General features: G+C 38.3%; 1 protein-coding gene across 9 annotated transcripts in view; it reads right to left on the bottom strand.

Moving 5' to 3' along the window:
* Nucleotides 1–19,411, bottom strand: part of BMPR1B (bone morphogenetic protein receptor type 1B) — a 231,485-nt gene that overhangs the window by 27,913 nt on the left and 184,161 nt on the right. For 7 of the 9 annotated variants that reach the window (XM_085547072.1, XM_085547073.1, XM_085547071.1 and 4 more), the window contains one exon: nt 2,539–2,694. The exons of the other annotated variants lie outside the window; for them this stretch is intronic. In XM_085547072.1, coding sequence (XP_085403198.1) covers nt 2,539–2,681 — 143 coding nt within the window. In that variant the 5' untranslated portion in view covers nt 2,682–2,694. The remainder of the gene's footprint in view (nt 1–2,538; nt 2,695–19,411) is intronic. 9 annotated transcript variants of the gene reach the window in all.

Genomic DNA, 19,411 nt, shown 5'->3' with positions numbered 1-19,411 from the left:
GAAGTGGTCTAAGAATACTGATTTCAAATTAAAAAAAAATAAATAAATACAATAACAGGGAGAACTTTAAATGGCCACCAGATGTCCTCATTTTTATATAAACATTCAGGCTATCAGTTGTCTGCTCAGTATGTGTGTCCTGATAGATAAATATTTGTGGTAGCGGACCAAAAACTTCAGCAGGGATGGCAGACTGCTATTTAAAAGAGATTTCTATTAGTGACAGTGGTGGGATTGCCTCTTTTATTCCAAGGCTTCTAATTTAGCCACAGCTGAAACTGCTTTTCCATTGACCTTTGGGAGCCCTCCTTGCTCCTGGGCACACAAAAAGTTCCTCTGCTCTTGTGGAAGCCTCAGTGGGAACAGTGCATGATGTTCTGAGTCAATGTAGCTCAGAGCCCTGCAGACTCCAGTACAGCTCAAATCTTAACAGACTGAGAGAGCTGCCAACAGGGCTCAATTCTTATCAGTTGTAGAAAGCTTTTAGTGACTATATCTGAGGGAAAAAGCTAATTAATGCAATAACTTTTAATCTGGAACAGTTAATTTATTATTCAGACAAACACAGCACAATCAATAATATTTGAATTTCAACAGTGTTATTTCCTTTACAGTTAAGTTAAATGAGAATTCCTGACTGCTTTCAAACTGTGCCAATAGTCATTCAGGCTAGCACGAAGCGTGAAAGTTACAGGCTGACTAGCAGAATGTTCTCAAGGCACAGGGAAACTCATAATCCCTGCTCACCTGACTGTGCTTGGTCAAACCTTTTGACAGCCAGATACTGGAATGTTAGGCTTAGAATGCCCTTGTCACTGTAAGGTCCCTTTTCACTTTTCATCCTTAATTCCAGGTAAGTATAAGGAATTTAAGAAGTAAAAGACTGACAAAGTTAAGCAGGTGCAGGGAAGACAAGGCATGTTGTATACTCCGTTGTCCTTTGACCTCACTGCAGCTCTCATATCAAGGTAAGAGGCGCTACGGCCATGATCACTATCCTGAAAAGTATTACTGATGGTAAACCACGAAGGTAGGGTATTTAATTTCAAATAATCTAAATTTTTAATTTAAATGTTTAATTTTAAATTTCTCTAAACTCTTCAGCTATTACATTGTTGTTCATTGGGCAAGTTGGATAGTGCTCAGGTGGCAGCACAGGATGGGAAAGAAGAGTAGCTCTGGATAAAACATGCAACAAAAGTGTACCCAAAGCTGGAGTATAAATGGTTCACTGAGTCAGTTCCTTAACATGGGTCCTTCTGTGCTTCATAATTAATGGATTCAAGTCTTCTGTATCTTTCCTGATCATGAATGCAAGTTAGCATGTGAGAAAGCAGTGGCTCTTGCTGGGCAGGAACAGGGAAGCTAATTCATGCTGCAGAGCATCTGCAAACTGATTTCAGAGGGAATTTTTATAGCTCTTTTTTAAAAATGTACTGTCATTCGAGAGCAGTTAGGTCTGACTTCTAGCTATATATGGGCTTGAAGAAAGAATGTTGAAAGGGGTAAGTAGCATTTATGGCTGTCATCAAAAACTGATACAACTTCAGCGTGAAACTGCAGGCTGAGCTGAACCAAGTCAAGCTACAGAACAATGCTCCTAAAATCCCAAGAAATAGCAATTTGTCTTCAACAACACTGGTTTTTTTCCTTGTCTACCTTCTTACTGTGCTGCCTGGAAGAGCTAGCCAGTACTGATACAACGTTAGACGATCTCACTTCAAAAACAACTGCATACACAACTGTCTTATCCAGCTGGGCTTTAATATTTCCTGCAGTTGCACAACTCCACTAGACTAGAGCAGGTATTATCTTCAGTATTTTACTTGTTTTTAAGTAAGCAGAATAAAAAGTTGATATTAATGTGAAGCAGATGACAAGTTTACCCCTACATGGCTGCAAAGACAAGCTGTGCATTCATCTCAAGCCAAGAGGGTTGTTAGATCAGCACCTTAATTCAGCAGCAACAGTTCATGTACTTGCTGCAGGAGCACCCTGTGGAAAGAGACAGAGTGTGGGAAGAGCAGAGCGCTTCCACTGCAAGTACCATTGGTCGACTCTGCTGCATCAGGCAGCGCCAGTGCTGAGCCTCCAAAGGTACAGCAGGACATGTCCATCTTAGGGAGTTAGGACCTCTAGGGGAAAGCAGAATCCAACCCAAATAAGTAGTTTACAGTAGAGTAGGTTTCTTATGATAAACAGTGTTTTATGAAGAATGCTTATAAATGTATGAGCATTTATAGACATTTCAATATATCTCTGCTAATTCTCCTCTCATCAATCGCATGCACATTTTAAAAACAAACTACTACATTCAGAATAGATTATATATGCAAAGAATTAATATAAGTACTTATCTAAAACTTGAAAGACGTAAATACTATAAAAAAGAAAACAAAGATGTTTAGCTGACATCTAGGTAAAAAACAGCTAATTTCTAAATAACTCCTTTACTGATTACTGCTCAAACAAGAACACCAAACTTGAGACTTCAGAACCATAACAAACAGGTTCTCGTGTTTTACCACCTCCACGAACCTGCAGGTGCTGTTAACTGAGTCCTCAGGACAATGGTGGTGGCACTGACATGACAGCTTCTTCTGTGGAGGGGCAGGTGCTGTGCCCTCGACATCTTCTTTTCTGCTCTCCATGCTCAACTTGCTGGAGCTTAGCAAGGGCATCTTGTCCAGAAAACTAGCAAGAAATCAAAGAAGAGGAAAAAATATTTAGGAAGGATTGCAAGACACGAATGAAGGCTTAAGTATTCCTTCCCATCAAAATTTGAGTTATTTGAACACTTATTTGCTACAGAAGAATTTTCTTTAAAAGTCACTAGTCCTTGTGTTTGAGGCTTGCTGACCCTCGGAGGCCTTAGATTAAAGGTCTTGATGTTCAAGTTCAGCTGCTGCCAGTGTTGCAAATCAGAGTTATGCTGGGCTTTACATGCTACATAGCACATAGAATCATAGAACTACCCCACTGCATTATATAGGTCAGATCCTTGATTACACCTTTGCACTTTGTTTCTCTTTGTACTTAGCACATATCTTCATCCACTGAATTCTGTAACAGAGTGGGATTTACAGCTCTGAAGGCAGAGTAGAACAGGTGTATAATTTGGAAAAGATCTAATAAAGTGATGCTCTCTCAAGTTTAACAGAACTTTCTGTCGCTGAATGGTGCTTAAAAAATTTTCCTTGTTTTTCCATATAAAATAATACAAAATAAATGCAAGAATGCGCCCTAAAATGAACAGAAATACACGGAGGTGATTACTTCTAAAAAATCTCCATGTGGCTGCTGCAGTACAGCTGGAGATGTTGATGATGGGCTAGGAGCTCCTTAAGCAACTTGTATTTCTCTCTACCCCAATCTTCTCATAAATATCAGCTTTCAGTGAATATTTTCATTTTCAAAGACAAAAATGAGATCAGCATGAAAAGCTTCACTAGGCAGTTTCTCACTTTCCTGGTGCTTCCCTGTAAAGAATCTTAACTAAAGGGTCATTTATGAACAGCTGTCTCCAAGAGAGTATTAGAAGATCAGGCTTGAAATTCTTGATCTACTGTTAAATCTTTAGAAACAATTGGCATTATTATTATTGTTTTGGTTGGCTCTGGGACTGCTTCTTTGGCTCTAATTGAAATCCTTCCCAAATTTCCAACACCAGGACTGACATATTGCAGAGCTGAAAGAAAACCCCATCCTCCTTGACTCCCTATGGAAAGAAGGGCTGAGCAAACAAGCAGAGGGGATAGGAACAAGTAGCTGCTTTGGGGCTGGGATGTCAAGCAAGGACTGAGAACAGGCTGAAATATCCTGAGGTATGGCTGGAGCAAAAGCAGGCTAAGGGCAGGGTAGAAATTGCCTGCTCACATACAGGCATTGGCAACAGCTGGCAGATATGCTCTCATCTTCAAGTGGGCAGTCCCTAGCAAATTGGGGGAAAAAGCTGAAGATCATTCACACTAAGGAAAATGAGGCTTTATGTGTGAGAACGGTATTATTTAAACTATTTATTTATTTATTTAAAGATTACAGCCCTTTCACTCTTTGCATATTGTAACAACACATGAATTACAACCATTCACCATATCAAATTATAACGTCTATGAAAAAGAGCTTGATCATCACATTTATTCAGTACCTACAAATCCCACTGAAACCAGCTGGAGGTTTTGACTAGCTCAACTTTTCTGAAAGCCAAACCAGAAAACTCATTACAAAGCATATACAAACTGTGGGCTTGCAATCCTTGTGCCCAACATCAAGATATTAATTACCTCCATGACACAAGTGGGTGCTGAAGACTAATACTTTTAATAACTTTGGCAAAATCAGAATGTAATCATTTGGTTCACTTATCTGATCATTTGCTCATTGCTATCAATTAAGATACTGAAAGTGTTTGAGGAAAAAGATGCAAAAACACATTTTGTTTCTCATAACATAACTATGATGTTTTTATATGCAGTTTGTGTACAACAAATTAACATCAACAGAGATATGTTCCCTGGGTCACAGGCTTAGATTATTAAATAAGTTATTTCAGTCAGCAGATTGCCTGTATTCTTACAGTGAATAAGGAATATTATATTATTAATATTTCCGTCAAGAATGTTCAAACTTCAAGCTCATGAGGCAACAAAGTGACTTTCTAACTTATGAGGCAACTGAGTGAAATCCTGTGCTCCGTGCAACATTTCTATGGGTTTTTTTTCCTGCAAGTATCTACAATTCCATGATTCCATGAAGGGTAAGCTCAAGAAGAGCTTCTGCAGAACTTGCTGTAAACAGCTTACATTCCTAGACCACTCCATATTTATTTTTTAAAAATCACAGAATCACCAAGATTGGAAAAGACCTACATGATCATCCAGTCCAACCATCCACCAATAGTTCTCACTAAACAACATCCCTGAACACAACATCCAAACGTTCCTTGAACACCTCCATAGTCAGTGACTCCACCACCTCCCTGGGCAGCCCATTCCACTGCCTGACCACTCTTTCAGAGAAGTAGTGTTTCCTAACATCCAGCCTGAATCTCCCTTGGCACAGCTTGAAGCCATTCCCTCTAATCCTATCACCAGTTACACAAGCGAAGAGACTGACCCCATGCTCACAACAACCTCCCTTCAGATAGTTATAGAGAGCAATAAGGTCTCCCCTGAGTCTCCTCTTCTCCAGACTGAACAAATCCAAGCTCCTTCAGCTGTTCTTCATAAAGCATGTGCTCCAGACCCCTCACCAGCTTTATTGCCCTTCTTTGAACATGCTCCAGGGCCTCAATGCCTTTCTTGCAGTGAGGGGCCCAATACTGGACACAGTATTCGAGGTGTAGCCTCACCATGGCAGAGTACAGGGGAAGAAAAAAATAAAAGACATGAGCTGCTGAACTAAAATCTGAAATCTAAAGTAACAAACAGTTGGGTTGCTGAGAGGTGTAGCGTGCTTTTAGAAAACACAGGACAAGTCAGGCTGGCATTCAAAGCTACATTTTCTAAGAGTGTGAAATGGAGGATAATCTAAGATTTTGCTTTCAGCTCATGCCCAGGGTCAAAACAAGTGGAGAATCATTGCAGTTCAGTGCCTAATACATACAATCAAATACAACAATAAGAGATTCTAGGAGACTCTTTTATTCTTAAAAGAAAATCCTTCTCATTTTATTTGCTTGTTCCTCCCAAGCCTTAATTTCCTGGCACCTGTTTAAAAAAAAGAAGAAAAAAAAAAGGGGGGGGGGGGAAAGCAGGTCTCTTGCCTCTGAAATTCAGATGTCTCACCCTACACTTAAGAAATCTCCTGGTCAAAGTTGAATTTTAAGTTTCTGTTCGGTCTTTTGGATTCTATATCTGCCCAACTCCAGAGCAGAAAGATTTTCAAAATTCCCACCCTTAAAATATAAAGCGTGTAGGATGAACCCCATCATGGCACGAGCTTTCCAGGTCTAGCAACAAGATCCTCCTTGTTTCAGGTGTCAAACATACAGTTTAGATGACTAAGTCAATTATTCTTGTCTTTGCTGCTATGCTGTAACAAGCACATGCTGATAATGCAAACCTGCCTCTGTCTAGCAATTAGAAACCCTTTGGGCTTTGAAAGTGCTCCCCAGAAGCTATATTCAAGCGCCATGAATGCAAGAAGTAGGTCACCTGCAGACCTGTACATCTTCATCAAATTCAGTTGATCTTTTCAGCATGCCCTCTGAATTTCACCAAGATGTACAAAGTACGTTCCAGCAAAATAATGGGCAGTTGTCCACCAAGGTTCTTAGTCTACTGGGAGGGCTGTTTGTGAGAGATTTTCATGGGTATGACTGCAACAACTACTCAACTGTGTTGGGATTCATTCTTATGAATGAAACGAAGGTTCTGTGCCCAGGCATGCCTACTTTTTTCTATAAAGTCTGGGTGACTAAGGGAATGACTCAAGTATCTAGTCTCAACCTTCACGCCAACAAATAAACCTGCTTAGAAATGTTCTTCTATTTTGATTTCCATCACTTCTAGACTTCATGGTAATCTAAGAACACTAAGACTTCACTTTCAGACATTGACTTCTCCCTATGTGTCACACTATTTCTGTTTGTCAGTTGGTCTTCATACCTTCTTTCTAAAGATTTAAAAGTGGTAGCATACCCCAATACTACAACACCAGTGAAATAACAATCAGAATGAGATATATTTTACTTTTTAAATGCTGTCCATAAGATAGTGATATTTTACACACAACATGAAAACCACCTCTTTTATCTTCTTTGCATTTACCCCTGTCAGAGAATAAGTTTCATATAGGGAACGCATCTCCTGACAAGTAGCCAGTCCTAGAGCTCTCTGCTTTGGCTGCCAGTAAGCACTCCAGCCCTTGCCAACTGTAGCCATAGTTATGTTATTTGGACAGTAATTCCTCCACTAGAATCTGGATAAAGCCCAATAACTCATTTCACACCGGCCCACAGCCATCAGATGGTAATGACTTTTGGGCACTACTCCGATTCAACAAACCCAGTAATGCAGGAGGTGAAAAGCTCCATACTGTTACTGGAGTCCAAATCTTAAGCCACACTGTTCCCAAAGGATGAATAATTAGTAACAGTTACCTTGACAGATTGACTTCTGTGCCACAACCATGTGATTTATGTACTAGCTACCCAGTGAAAAAGCAGATTTTCTATATTCTTTGCCAGAAGAAAAAGTCAGACTTGTTTCTTATTAAAAGAGATATTAAGGGACAAACTGGTATAAGAAATAGAAATGAAAAATTAAATTAGTATGTTCACTCTTCTCTCTACATAGAGTATCCAAAGCCTCATAAAATCATAGTACCATCCATTCACATTTTCCCATGCCAATAGCAGCTGGCTACAGCACCCACTGGCACTGTGCTGTTTGCTGATTCAGAGAAGGTCTACCAAGGAAGCTTTGTGTGTTACTTTAGAGCCCTTTCAGCTACTTCTTTATGCTGGAAATTATACACATTAAATACACAAGAGCATTTGAATAAGAATTAAAGAAAATCTTCTAAATCTACCTTTGATTAAATGCAGCAACAAAGTTAGTCAAATTGATAGAATTTTTATTAAGCCACAAGCTTACGTTATCTATAGCCTGCATCTCCCTATACATTTAGCAGGCTTTGCATCAAATCATACTTATTAATATATGAAATTATCATACAACGCCATGCTAGAGTTTCCCATGCTACATCATAAACTACAGCCTGATGACTTCCCACCAAGCCAGTGCTACACCAGTGACACAATTGTTTCAAGAGAGAGGGAAATAACTAACTGCTAACTCACTGCACTTTACAGTTATCAGATAAAAGAATTTCCATGGGATATTTTTTGGCAAACAGTCAGCAATAAAAACACAGCGTGGTTAAAGAAGCTGAAATAAATTACACCTCTTCAGTCAGCCTGATCCACTGTGTAAAATAGTCAAGAGGTAAAAGTAAAGCATTTTTTTATTGGTGACAATCAAACAATAAGAGGGAAAAAAGGATCATGACAGTTTCTCCTTGCTGGATATTCAAGGCTGGCATAAAATTCAAGGAAAGGTCACATACTGAGACCTGCACGTTTGATTCAAAACCACAGTGAACAGAATCTGGCATAAAACACCAGAAAAATGAAAATAACCATGTTTTCCTTTCAAGTGCACAACTGCATGGAATTAATGAGCTCCAAGTGAGGATGGCATCAAATGATGGTTGAAAATATCTTTACCCTGACACTCATTCATTGCAGAAAGTCGCCATACTGACAGAAAAGTAGCACTGTTGAGTTTATTTTGTATGATTTGCTTCATTCCACAGCTATGTTGGAGTTGCTGTACACCAAAGTATGGAGAACCTTCTCACTTCTCTATTTCTCATCTCTACAGCTCAAAATTCGGGATACTTCTGCATTTATTCATGATTCAAATAAGCAGACTACAGTTAGATGTAATTTTAAACTGTCAAAATATCTTTAAAAAACAAAAAAGCATCTAGTACTAGTTTAGAAAATAGATTTGTTTTTCAGAAAATGCTTCTGCACTTGATTTGAACAAGAAAAGCAACGTTCTGCCACAAAGTCTCTTTAAAACCTCTTGGTCACACTCCATGCTATAAGCTAAATTAGTTAAGTTCAGCATGGAATCTAATAAGCTGTTTCAAAACCACTGTGACAAGACTCTTCACATTAATACTTAAATTCATGTCATATTACTTTCAACTTAAAAATGCAAAGGCTTCCATGGGTGTCATAACCCATGGAAAACTCCCATATAATTTGCTGCCTGCCATTACATCACAGTTTGATTGAGTGTTACTTTTTCCAGGTTGCCTCTCATTTCTGCTATCCACAGTTAATCTGTCTCATTTCTCATTTGGAAAAAATGAGAATCCACTGGCTCTTTTCTCATAACTCAAGATACTATACCAAAAGATAGCGAGGAGGGGAAAGCACAAAAAGACTTTCAAATTTCCAAAAAGTCCACACAAAGTAGATTTCTTGACACAGAGAAATTTAAGCTATGGCTACTGTAATCCTCTAGAACTCTATGAAGCACCTCAAAGTTCTACTGTTGATAACCATCTGGTTCCATCTGTAAATGTTTCTTTAGAAGGAGAAGCTTTTTAAACTTAAATCATTTTAACATTTGAGTATATGAATGAAAAAAGTATTTTACATCATCCTCAAAATATTTTCCTTTTTTTCTGATCTCTTTAAGAACCACATTATACACAGCCAAACTACAGGTTTGTTCTCCCCATAGTGTTAGCCTTTAAGGTACTGTAAAATAATCAAAGATATTTATTCCCAATGCATATCAGCCTAGATTCAGAAATCCAAGATTGCTATGCTGGCATTTCTTTATATTCCTTCTTTTCTCAATTTGGTTCATATTGAATGCCTATGTTTACTTTACAGGATAATTTTAAATGGAAATTAAACTAATGAATAATAGCTTATAGAGAGGCACATTGAACAATACCCTTATTTCTGCACCAAACTCACAGTTTTCCTAACTACAAAAAAGAACAAAACTATTTAAGAGAAACCACTGAAGCAGTTCGTGAAAGACAGGTATTACTTTCATCTCTCATCCTTTTATGAACCAGAATTCTCCTTCATTTCTTCCTTAAGAACATCTTGTAAACAGTTTAGCTAATGCAATCAAAACTCATAAAACTACTCCAACCAAGCCTCAGCTGCATAACCCTGTTTACTATTTAGGGGCATCACCTGATGAAAAATGGGAATGAAGGCATAAATAGAGATATACAAAACATGTAATCCAGTTGTCAAACTACAGACAGCATCCAGTTTGTGTCACTCCTCCATTTAGCAGCTTTCCATGCAGAGAGACAGAATGATTGCTGTCACAGACGAAATCTAGTTATTACTGCTCTTACACTGCAAATTCTCACATGCTTGCAATTTCCCATAGCAAACACTGAATGCCACCATCATTGCAAGCAATGCTGAAACTTCACTGAACACTAGCAAGAAAAAATTAAAAAAGGAAGCAATACAATCTGATGTTACTTAATTATTCTTTGCTATCTGATCTTTACGAAGGCATCAAAGATTGAAATGGACAAGCATTATTTCTTATTTCAGATGATATTCTGATTGACTGAGACATGTAGACAATGAGAAACATTTAAGAGAAGCAGCAAGAGACAGCCTTGACACCATGGCTTTCTAAGATACATTTATTAAATCATAACCTCTTGTGTTCCCTTTTCAAAAAAATAAAATAAAAAATAGACAAGAGCGCCATTTCCAGCTGTCAAGATGAATACAGCAGCTGGAATATAAAAATACCACCCAGTTCTTCTATCCCAACATCAAAGACTGCATCCGTACATTAAAATGCAAGAGCAAGTGCTTATGCCATGCTTGCAGAAGCCAGTGCCCTTCTGACAGACATGCTTTGGCTGCTCTTCAGTAAATATGACATACCTTGAGAGCAGCATGAAGAGCAACCTACTTCGTAGTTCCCAAGCTCCTATTTGAACTTTACTGTGTCGGAGTTGCTCCTTCTGACTACCCTTTGTAAATTAAAGAATGCAGAATTCACAGGAATAAGAGAGAGATATACATATCTTATTGCATAAACATGTAATATTTTTAATGGCATTTTTAATGGAAATGTTTTAGTGATGGAACTCAGTAGGTTCAGCTGATGATTGGACATGACGATGGTCTTGAACATCCTTTTGAAACTAAATATTTCTACAGTATTACAGAAGCTCCTGAGTTTGAAGGGACCCAAAAGGATCTCTGAGTGCAACACCTGGCTCCATGCAGGACCACTCAAAATTCAAACCCAGCGTACGGGAGATTCATCTGAACACTTCTTGAACTCTTTCAGCTCAGGGCCGTTGGCCACTGCACTGGGGAGCCTGTTCCAGGGCCAGACCATCCTTTAGCAAAGAACCTTTTCCCTAAAACCTAGCCTTCTAATTAGTGTCTCTGCAAGGCCTCTCTACCCCTGAGGTAGTCAATAGCTCCACCCAATTTAGTATCATCTGCAAACTCACTTTGCATTCAAATCCCACACCCAGATCATTTATAAAAACACTGAAGAGAACTGTCCCAAAATGGAAGAATAATTCCATATAATTCCATTCTTTCAACTAGTTTTATTTATTAGTTCATCACAAATGTTTCCCAAGTCATCTGCTTCACGATGATTTCCCACAAGTGCCCATCCATCTGTCAGAAGGACAGGTTACTTTGTATCTGGCATAAGCAATGCTATGTTTTAGTCATTTCTCATGTGTGGACACATACAATACTCCTAAACCACGTGTGGTTACTACATATGGACCAATGCAATGCTGCTGAATGAAGCACTCAAATATCTGCAAGACTTTTTCCAACCCGAGGCAAATACCACAATGCCAAGTCACCAGGCCAGGCAACATTAGAAGTAATTCTAACAAGTGACAGAATAAATTCCTGCACTGTTCAGCTGCCAGAGTGGAGAGTGAACTGAATTGACTGCTGCTGATATTGGCTTAGCTACACACACGAATGGAGGCTTGAGAAATGAAGATCTTTGTGTTTGAGAAGGAGGACTAAAGTACAAAGCTTGTCTTCTGCAGATATGGCTGGATGCAACAGAAAGTGCCACTGATTTATTCACTTTGACAGAGAACAAATAATTCAAACAAATAGAGAGGAGGAAAGCATCCCTACTGCAAACCAAAATTAAGTGCACACATGAAATGACAATAATCATTTCCAACCACAGGTGTAAGCACTATGGCTTTCCTGAAGCGTTTGAGCAGTCTAAAAGCACTTCTCTGCCTGAACACTTGGAAGCATCTGCTGAGCTCATCTGCGAGTGCCACATGCCACTGATGGCACTGCTACCAAAGCATCAACCAGCAGGTGCTCACCTCTGGAAGACAGGGATTATGCTGTCAGCCACACAGGGTTTGGCTGGCTTGTTTTTTAAACAAAGGTACATGGATATGTCTAAGGACCAAAAGTTCATTGCAAATATCCTTTTAACTTGTATCTCTCATGCACAGCTACTTGAATAAAAAACTTTCAGACCCATATGACTACATTTTGAAGCAAGAAACAATTCTGGACAAGTGTAAAATTAGTCTTTTTCAGCACCCAACCGCATACAAACAGTGACAAAACAAGCTTTAAAGAAGAAAATACATTTGTTTCATCATTTTGATATCTTTCCTATTAATCAATGTTTAAGACACATAGGACAGATGCAGTTTTTTCGGTAAGCATTACTGACATACACAGGCACTATAAGTTGCCATCATAACTTTAAGATTAGACAGAAAGGTGTCTATTGCTAAGGCTAAACCCAGTCCCACCTCTGTAATTCACATTCAAAACGCAAGCCAGGTATCAAAATTAAACCTCTTTCAAATTAACTTCAAAAGCAAAGAACAATAAGAAAGCACATTCAAGCACATGCTGTTTTAAACTGTCAGGCTGAACACTGAGGATCAGGTCTTCTAAAAATTTCCTCTTCCTTGCCAACAGGAGAAAGAGAAATCTTTTGTTTTAGCTGCAATATTTTTTTTTTGGAGGTTTACCACCTCTCTCCTTAAACCTGTACTAACAAAAGAGCACCTGCAAAGTGTTTGAGGAAGCCTGAAGTAGGACCTCCCAGAAGGCTGCGAGGTGAGCTCCAAATCCTAAGTAGCCCTACACACCATGGCCGTAGAGTGTTGAGAAGCACAACAAACATCAGGCTGCCCCTACTTTTTATTTTTATTTTCAACATTTCCTTGAAGTGCTCTTAACAAATAGGTGGAATGGGATGGGGGGTGGCAGGGAGGGGTTAGAGCAATGAGAGTCATATGAGGAGGCAGCACACAGCTCAGCTAAGAAAACACAGTACCGTGTGCTAGGCTAATCCTGCACCTGTGGTGTGTTATTCAGCAGCAAAGAAATGCAGCCCAGGCTGCCTCTGCCTAATAGAGCTCAGCTGTTTTCCTCAGCCCTCTCTTTGATTGCAAGCTGGCAAACAATGTTATTTCAGCCAAGTACAAAGCACTGTTCAGGCTGCATAGGATATGACAGTAGAAAGGTGAAAGAAAAAGAAAATCCTGGAATTACAAATAAAGTAGAGATACTGAGTAATAGAGAATTTGTAACTACTTCCAGATGGCTACACCCAGCTTCCAAGATAGGATGTGAAACACACACTGGAACTCCCCATTTCCTCCCCAGCTCCCTTGTAAAGTGTGACTGCTTGTGCCAGAGATATACCACTGTACCCCTGCTCCCATGTATCCAGTCCAACACAAGGCTTCCAATCAGCAGAACTGAGAGAAAGTTTTGATGGTTTCTCTGTTTCCTGTGGTTTACAATTTAGGCACGATAAAAACTGGCGATGGAGAGCAGATGATGTTTAATTAAAAGACATGGCCTACAACCAAGGATTTTATTTTATTTTTTAATAATAGAAAAAGCCACCAAAGAGGTCTTCAAATCTCTGCCATGACACACAGCTTTTCAGAGCACATAACAGCAACAACAAAAAGATAGGAAACAATAAAAGCCCTGTGCAAAGAGGAAGAAAATCTGGTCCCTTGTTGGAAAGATAGCAGAAATTTTGGTAAGTTCTTAATTCCAAGGTAAACACACAACAGTTTAGAGTAATCAATTGTCGTGATACTTGCCTTCAAGATTAACCGGTATTTAAAAATTTAAAATACCCTGTAATTATAAACTACAAAGGCATTGAACAAAACAGAATTATTTATTATATATATATATATATAATAATATATTTTAATAATAATTATATATATTTATATATTATTATATTATATAATTAATAATGTATATATATATAATTATATATGTGTGTATGTATGTATTTGTCAAAGTATTGAATTTAGTTAGATTTTAACACAATGAAATCTTATAACAGACATTTATTCCAGATAACATGGTCATTTAATGTCTTACACCTCCTCCATATAACACATAACATCTACCATTTCCAACCTCATATATAACTGTTAGAGTTAACCCGTAGTTAGGGTTTCTAATCTTTTTTTTTTTTTTTTCTTTTCGATATTAAGCTGCAAACCTGAGATGCTGCACTGACAATGTCCTTACAGCATTTTCTACTTAAATGCTTTCCTCTACAAAATGATACTTTAATTTCCACTCCATTGTTATCTAATCTAATTCCAAGTTTGCAAACTACCAATGAAAATAGCAGGAATTGGAGTACTGGGAAATTATGTATCTGATTTCTTGTTGAATGTTTACTGCTGTTTTTGTTTACCAATGAGATTATTTCCAAGTAAGTACATTAAGTTTATTTTATTTAGGCAAAATGTATGTTTTAGAAGAACTATATTCTTATGAGAAAATGTTCAAAACTAGTCCGGAACTATCCAGATTTTCAGCTCATTTAGTACAGAAGGGCTCCCTTGTCAGAGCGTTGAGTGAAAGCAGTACAGTTCTTAGTGTGACAATCAAACTTAGGCATCTGAATATTTGATTTGATGAAGAGAAGGTAAGGAATACAAATGTACACAACATCAACATCAAAATAGCCCCGTGGCTTCAACTTTCCATTTTCAAAATAAATAAATAAATTAATTAATTAAATTAAATAAATAAATTATATATTACCCTTATAAATACTCTATTTTCTTTTTTAAAGCATCCTTAACTACTTACTTCAAGTCGCTCAATACAACCCTCTGTTACCAGAGGTAACATTTTAATCTTTCTTCTTCCACTCTGTTTTGTGTGTTCCTGCTGCAACTCTGCTTTAAAGAGCTACTGATCTCTGCCAACAAGATCACAAGCACCATGTGTAAAAGACACATGACTTGAAATACTCTGCCAGTGTAATGGTCCAGCATTAAATTCCTTGAACTCCCTGGTGGTGTTCCTGACACCCATCACACTTCTGTTTAGCTACTTGTTGCCTTGTCTTGTCATTTGTTTTTTCTATATTATCATATTCTGGAGTAACTATATGAGAAGGAAGGAGGAGGTAACCCCCATGTTTTGGTCTCCCTTTCCATGCTTTCACAGTTCTCCTAAAACGAGGTTACATTCAGATGCTGAGATGAACTACAAAGCCAATTTGCTTTACATTTCATAAGGTTAATATGTAATGTGGTAAGTCAAAACGAACCAAAATAATGCAAAGTAGCCCTTCTCTCTCACCCCTATTGCAAGCACGTACACTCTAAAGTGACATCTTATTTTACAGCCAGGGAATGGTGACCCTCAGGACACAGGTTTATTCATCTGGTTAGCCCCCAACTCACTTCCACTTCACATGTGGGCCCAGCCTTTACAAAGGGAAAAGCTCTGCACTGTGTTCATTTTTGCTTCAGTTGGAGCCTGGAGCAAGTCAGCCAGCTCTTTTGGCAGGAGAAGGTGGGACGAAGTGGAATGGGGAACTTCAACCAGCAGCCCAGGCTCCTCAACTCCAAAAACCAGAGTTCAACAATTAATTACCTGACACTGGAGATCAAGTAAAGATCAAGACAAAGAAATTCAGTGGTTGTACCATTGTGTAAAGGAACAGGAACTAACCTGTGATTTTTCAAAGGTGCCCTCAATCTGTGTTATCCACACAGCTTTGAATATGAATATTCAAGACAATGTGACTAGGGACTAGGTATGGAGACTGCTTTTCATGTCACCAGCAAAAACTGACCTAAAGAAAGAAAAAGCTTGCTGCTGGATTGCTTATCTGAAACCAGAACCTTGTCCCAGCTGAAACTCTTCAAGCAGATATTCACCTTGCACTGTCTGTATCTGCAACTTACAGTAAATACTCTTTTCTCAAGTAAAAGAACTTAGGTCAAAGATCATACAGAGAAGATGGCAGAAATATAGAACATTAATGCTCACAGCCATGAACCATTATTGCTTTATTGTTCCCATTTGAAATTTTGTTCCAGAGGTTATAGAAATACAGCAATTTCTACAAGTGTTAAATCTACTCCTTCTTTTTCTTTTTTTTTCTTGAAGCATGCACTTAATCCTATCGTAATGGAAAGGCTACCAGTCTACTACATTCCTGAATCATGCCAAGGAAATTGTCAGGAAAATGTATTGGGGGGGGGGGGGGAGAGGGAAGGCATTTTACTTTCATTAATACATTAAAATGTCATAAAAATGCTACAGCACAAAATGCAGTAATTGCCAACTGCTAAATTATTTTCTCATCCTCTTTCAGCCCTCAACATAATGCCTTCTTTAGGCTCGCTGCCAGCGATGTTTGGAACATTAAAAATATCCCCAATTTCTGCAGAGATTTTATGTGGCAAAATGTGCTCTGATGGGCAAGACTGAAGCAAACCTAAGAGCAAAGGAATATTATTTATTTTAAATGTTGAGAGAAACAAGACTGCTGCATGTTGTCAACTTATCCATGGGTTTCTATCTGTATTTCTAGAAGGACAGTCCAATGATAGGAGGTTAGAGGTGGCTGAGGACAAATTTGGATTCCCAATTAACACTCGTGAGCCATGAAAGCCTTGTCTGCTAGGCGCCATCACACACAAACTATCCTCCCACAGCACAGGGCCCTTGCTCTTGGCTGGGTTCAGTGTCTCCTTACTTGCTCAACAGTATAAGCAGAGGGATCATTAGTTATGACTGGTAGAGTCTCGGAGATAATGTTGACTCTTATTTCAGGAACTATTAAGCTATAAACACTGCTCTGAAAGCCATTTATCTACATTTGAAGATAAACAGAGAAGCCACTCAATTAACTAGATTGCAAGAAATAAGCTACAGATGCCAAACTGAGCGACTTTAAATTCCAAAAAGGAAAATGTGTGCATTTAATAAGCATAATTTTCTACCACAAATTTACTGACATGGAAGTTCATAAATAGTATAACTTAACCACTCTGCAATATTTGAGAAAGGAACACAAATCAAAATGTAATTACAAAACAGTTAATTCCAAGTGATACAAATTATATTCACTTGGAGTTCGCAAGTTACTACCAGAGATATCAGTGTTGAAGTATAGCATTATAAAGTGGAAATCCTTGTAGAATAATATTTAAATTTCATCTCCACATCATTACATTTTAAAAATCAGATTCTATCAAAGACTTTTGAATGTGTGATAAATGCTGAACCTGTCATGCCTGAATCCACAATTGCTAGGGTGAACATTCTTGCCTGGATAAGCAACAGAGTATGAAATTATTTTCCTGAGTCTTGCCAACTAACCCTTTTTTCTGTTGTTTCTTTTTTTTTTTTTTAGTGAATACTATTCATCTGTTTGGCCATATCTCTATGACATCTTCAAGATATTAATTTAATAAAATCAAGAGGGAAAAAGGCACCAAATCACTGAAAAGCACACACACAAAATAGTTTCCAATACCCTTTATAAAGGCATAAAATGCAAGGCATTCTGAGTTGGGAAAAAGGACTTTTTTTTTCCTCTTGGTCACAACAATTAAAAACCTGATCTTTCCTTGTGCTTACAGATGCCAGCACCTTTCAAGGCAGCTCAGGGGTCAGAGTGGGGAACACACAGGTGTGCAGTGTGTTGGCAGCTGAAATCTTGTGAGGTTGCACTGAAATCCTATCCCTCCCCTCCACATTCCTGGAGGCATTATAAACACTCCCTGAAGGAATATTACCCTAATGCAGACTAATTTTCCGCAAACAACCCCAACCTCATTAAACCTCTTCTTTATCAGCATTGTTCAAAGCTGTTTTTCTGGTAATATTGAACTCCCTTACGCCTGTCTAAGAAGAAAAGCAACTCCTTTTATGTTATCTCTGGTATCACTTCTTCTATTCAGGTCCACTGGCACTACACAATAGATTCAATAAAAATATTCAGTTTCATCATACGGTAGTAATGTCCTAAAGAATACGACACAGAGATTAAGAGAGAGAGGTTATGTTCCCATAAATAAATATAGAGTAAAGGCACTGTTCTCCAAGCAGGGTCTGATAGATTTATATTGGTGACTCATCCAGTTGGCAAGCAAGCTGAAGGGAATTAGCAGGACTATATTCCCAAAGCAGGTGTTCTCCTGGAACTGTGGTTCCTCATGCTTCTGTAATGACCTCCTATTCGTCCCTAGACAAATCCTTTTGGCCTTCAGTAGGATCACACAAATTTAATTCTCTTAACATGAATATCCACTGCCATTAAAATCATTTAAAAATGTGAATATGTTTTTGCCTAGCAAAAAGAAGAACTAGCTTGCACACAGGTATATTGCAATACAGGGTAACATAATAATGAGGCTAAAAGAAAGTAAATTCTCTTCCCAAGATGACAACGAGCTTATTACTGGGCCTCATACCAGATGCTCTGTGATGCATGTTGCCCATCTGTGAACCATTGATGCAAACATTAATATTCTTTTAAAAGTGCTTCTGCCTTGCAGATGAAAATCATTATTAAACGATCGGCCCAAGGATAGCATATAGGGATTCCCTCTTTCCCCACTCTATTCAGATTTTCTGGAATAGCCTGAAATCACACATACAACACAGGATAACAGACTACAGAAAGGAGACAGCCAGAGAGCACCTGTCTAATGCAAGAATAACCTAACAACAATCCTGAAATGATAAAACTAGTTAGGCTGTAAGTTGCTTACTCTGAGGAAAACAGTGCTCAGAAAAAAAACAGTGCTTTAGTGTCCTTGATTCTTCTACCTGCTGCTCAACACACAAGTACCCAATAATGACTGCCACAGACAGGTCACTGGCAAAATGAAATGCAGGCTAAAGACATGGAGAAGGCAAGCCATGCAGACGCACATTTTGGCCTGTTCATTGCAAGCTGGTAGAGATTCTTTAGAAGGAAGCAAAACCATAAATAAATAAACTGGGGGAACAAAAATTGTGCTGAAACAATCACTGGGAAAATGAAGTGAAATACTGAAATTATTCAATATTGGCAGTACTATTCAACATGGTTAGGTCAAATATCAGAATTGCAGGTCCTTATAGCCACTGGTCACATGTGAACAATGAACATTAATGTGAGGTATAACACTGTCATCATATGCATTAGAAAGATGTATTAAGTGATTTCTTAAGTGAAAATCACTGTCTATGAACACTTATGAAGCAAGCCAAAGCAATGGCCAAATCTAGGACAGCCCTAGGCAAAAAAAACAAACAGCCACTCCATCCTCCAGACAGCTCAATTACAGACCCTACTGCAGAGAGAAGCAACGTGCAATACTGTAAAGTGCATGCGTGATGCTGATATCCACGTGGCATCAGCCAAAGCCAGAAAAACTCCTTGTGCTCATCTTACCACTTTGACAAGGAAAATTATAGTGAAATGCTTGTTTTAACTAATAAAACAAACAAACAAAGAAAAAACACCAATGTTCCTGTACTTTACTGTTCAAATTACTCTGTCTTCTTTCATAACTTCATCTTTTAAGC

This window comes from Coturnix japonica, chromosome 4 (genome assembly GCF_054131305.1).
Source record: "Coturnix japonica strain WE chromosome 4, WE-NBRP24, whole genome shotgun sequence".
In the NCBI taxonomy this organism is placed as follows: Eukaryota; Metazoa; Chordata; class Aves; order Galliformes; family Phasianidae; genus Coturnix; species Coturnix japonica.
Note: the sequence above shows the minus strand (reverse complement) of the source record. Positions and strands in the feature narration are given on the sequence as shown.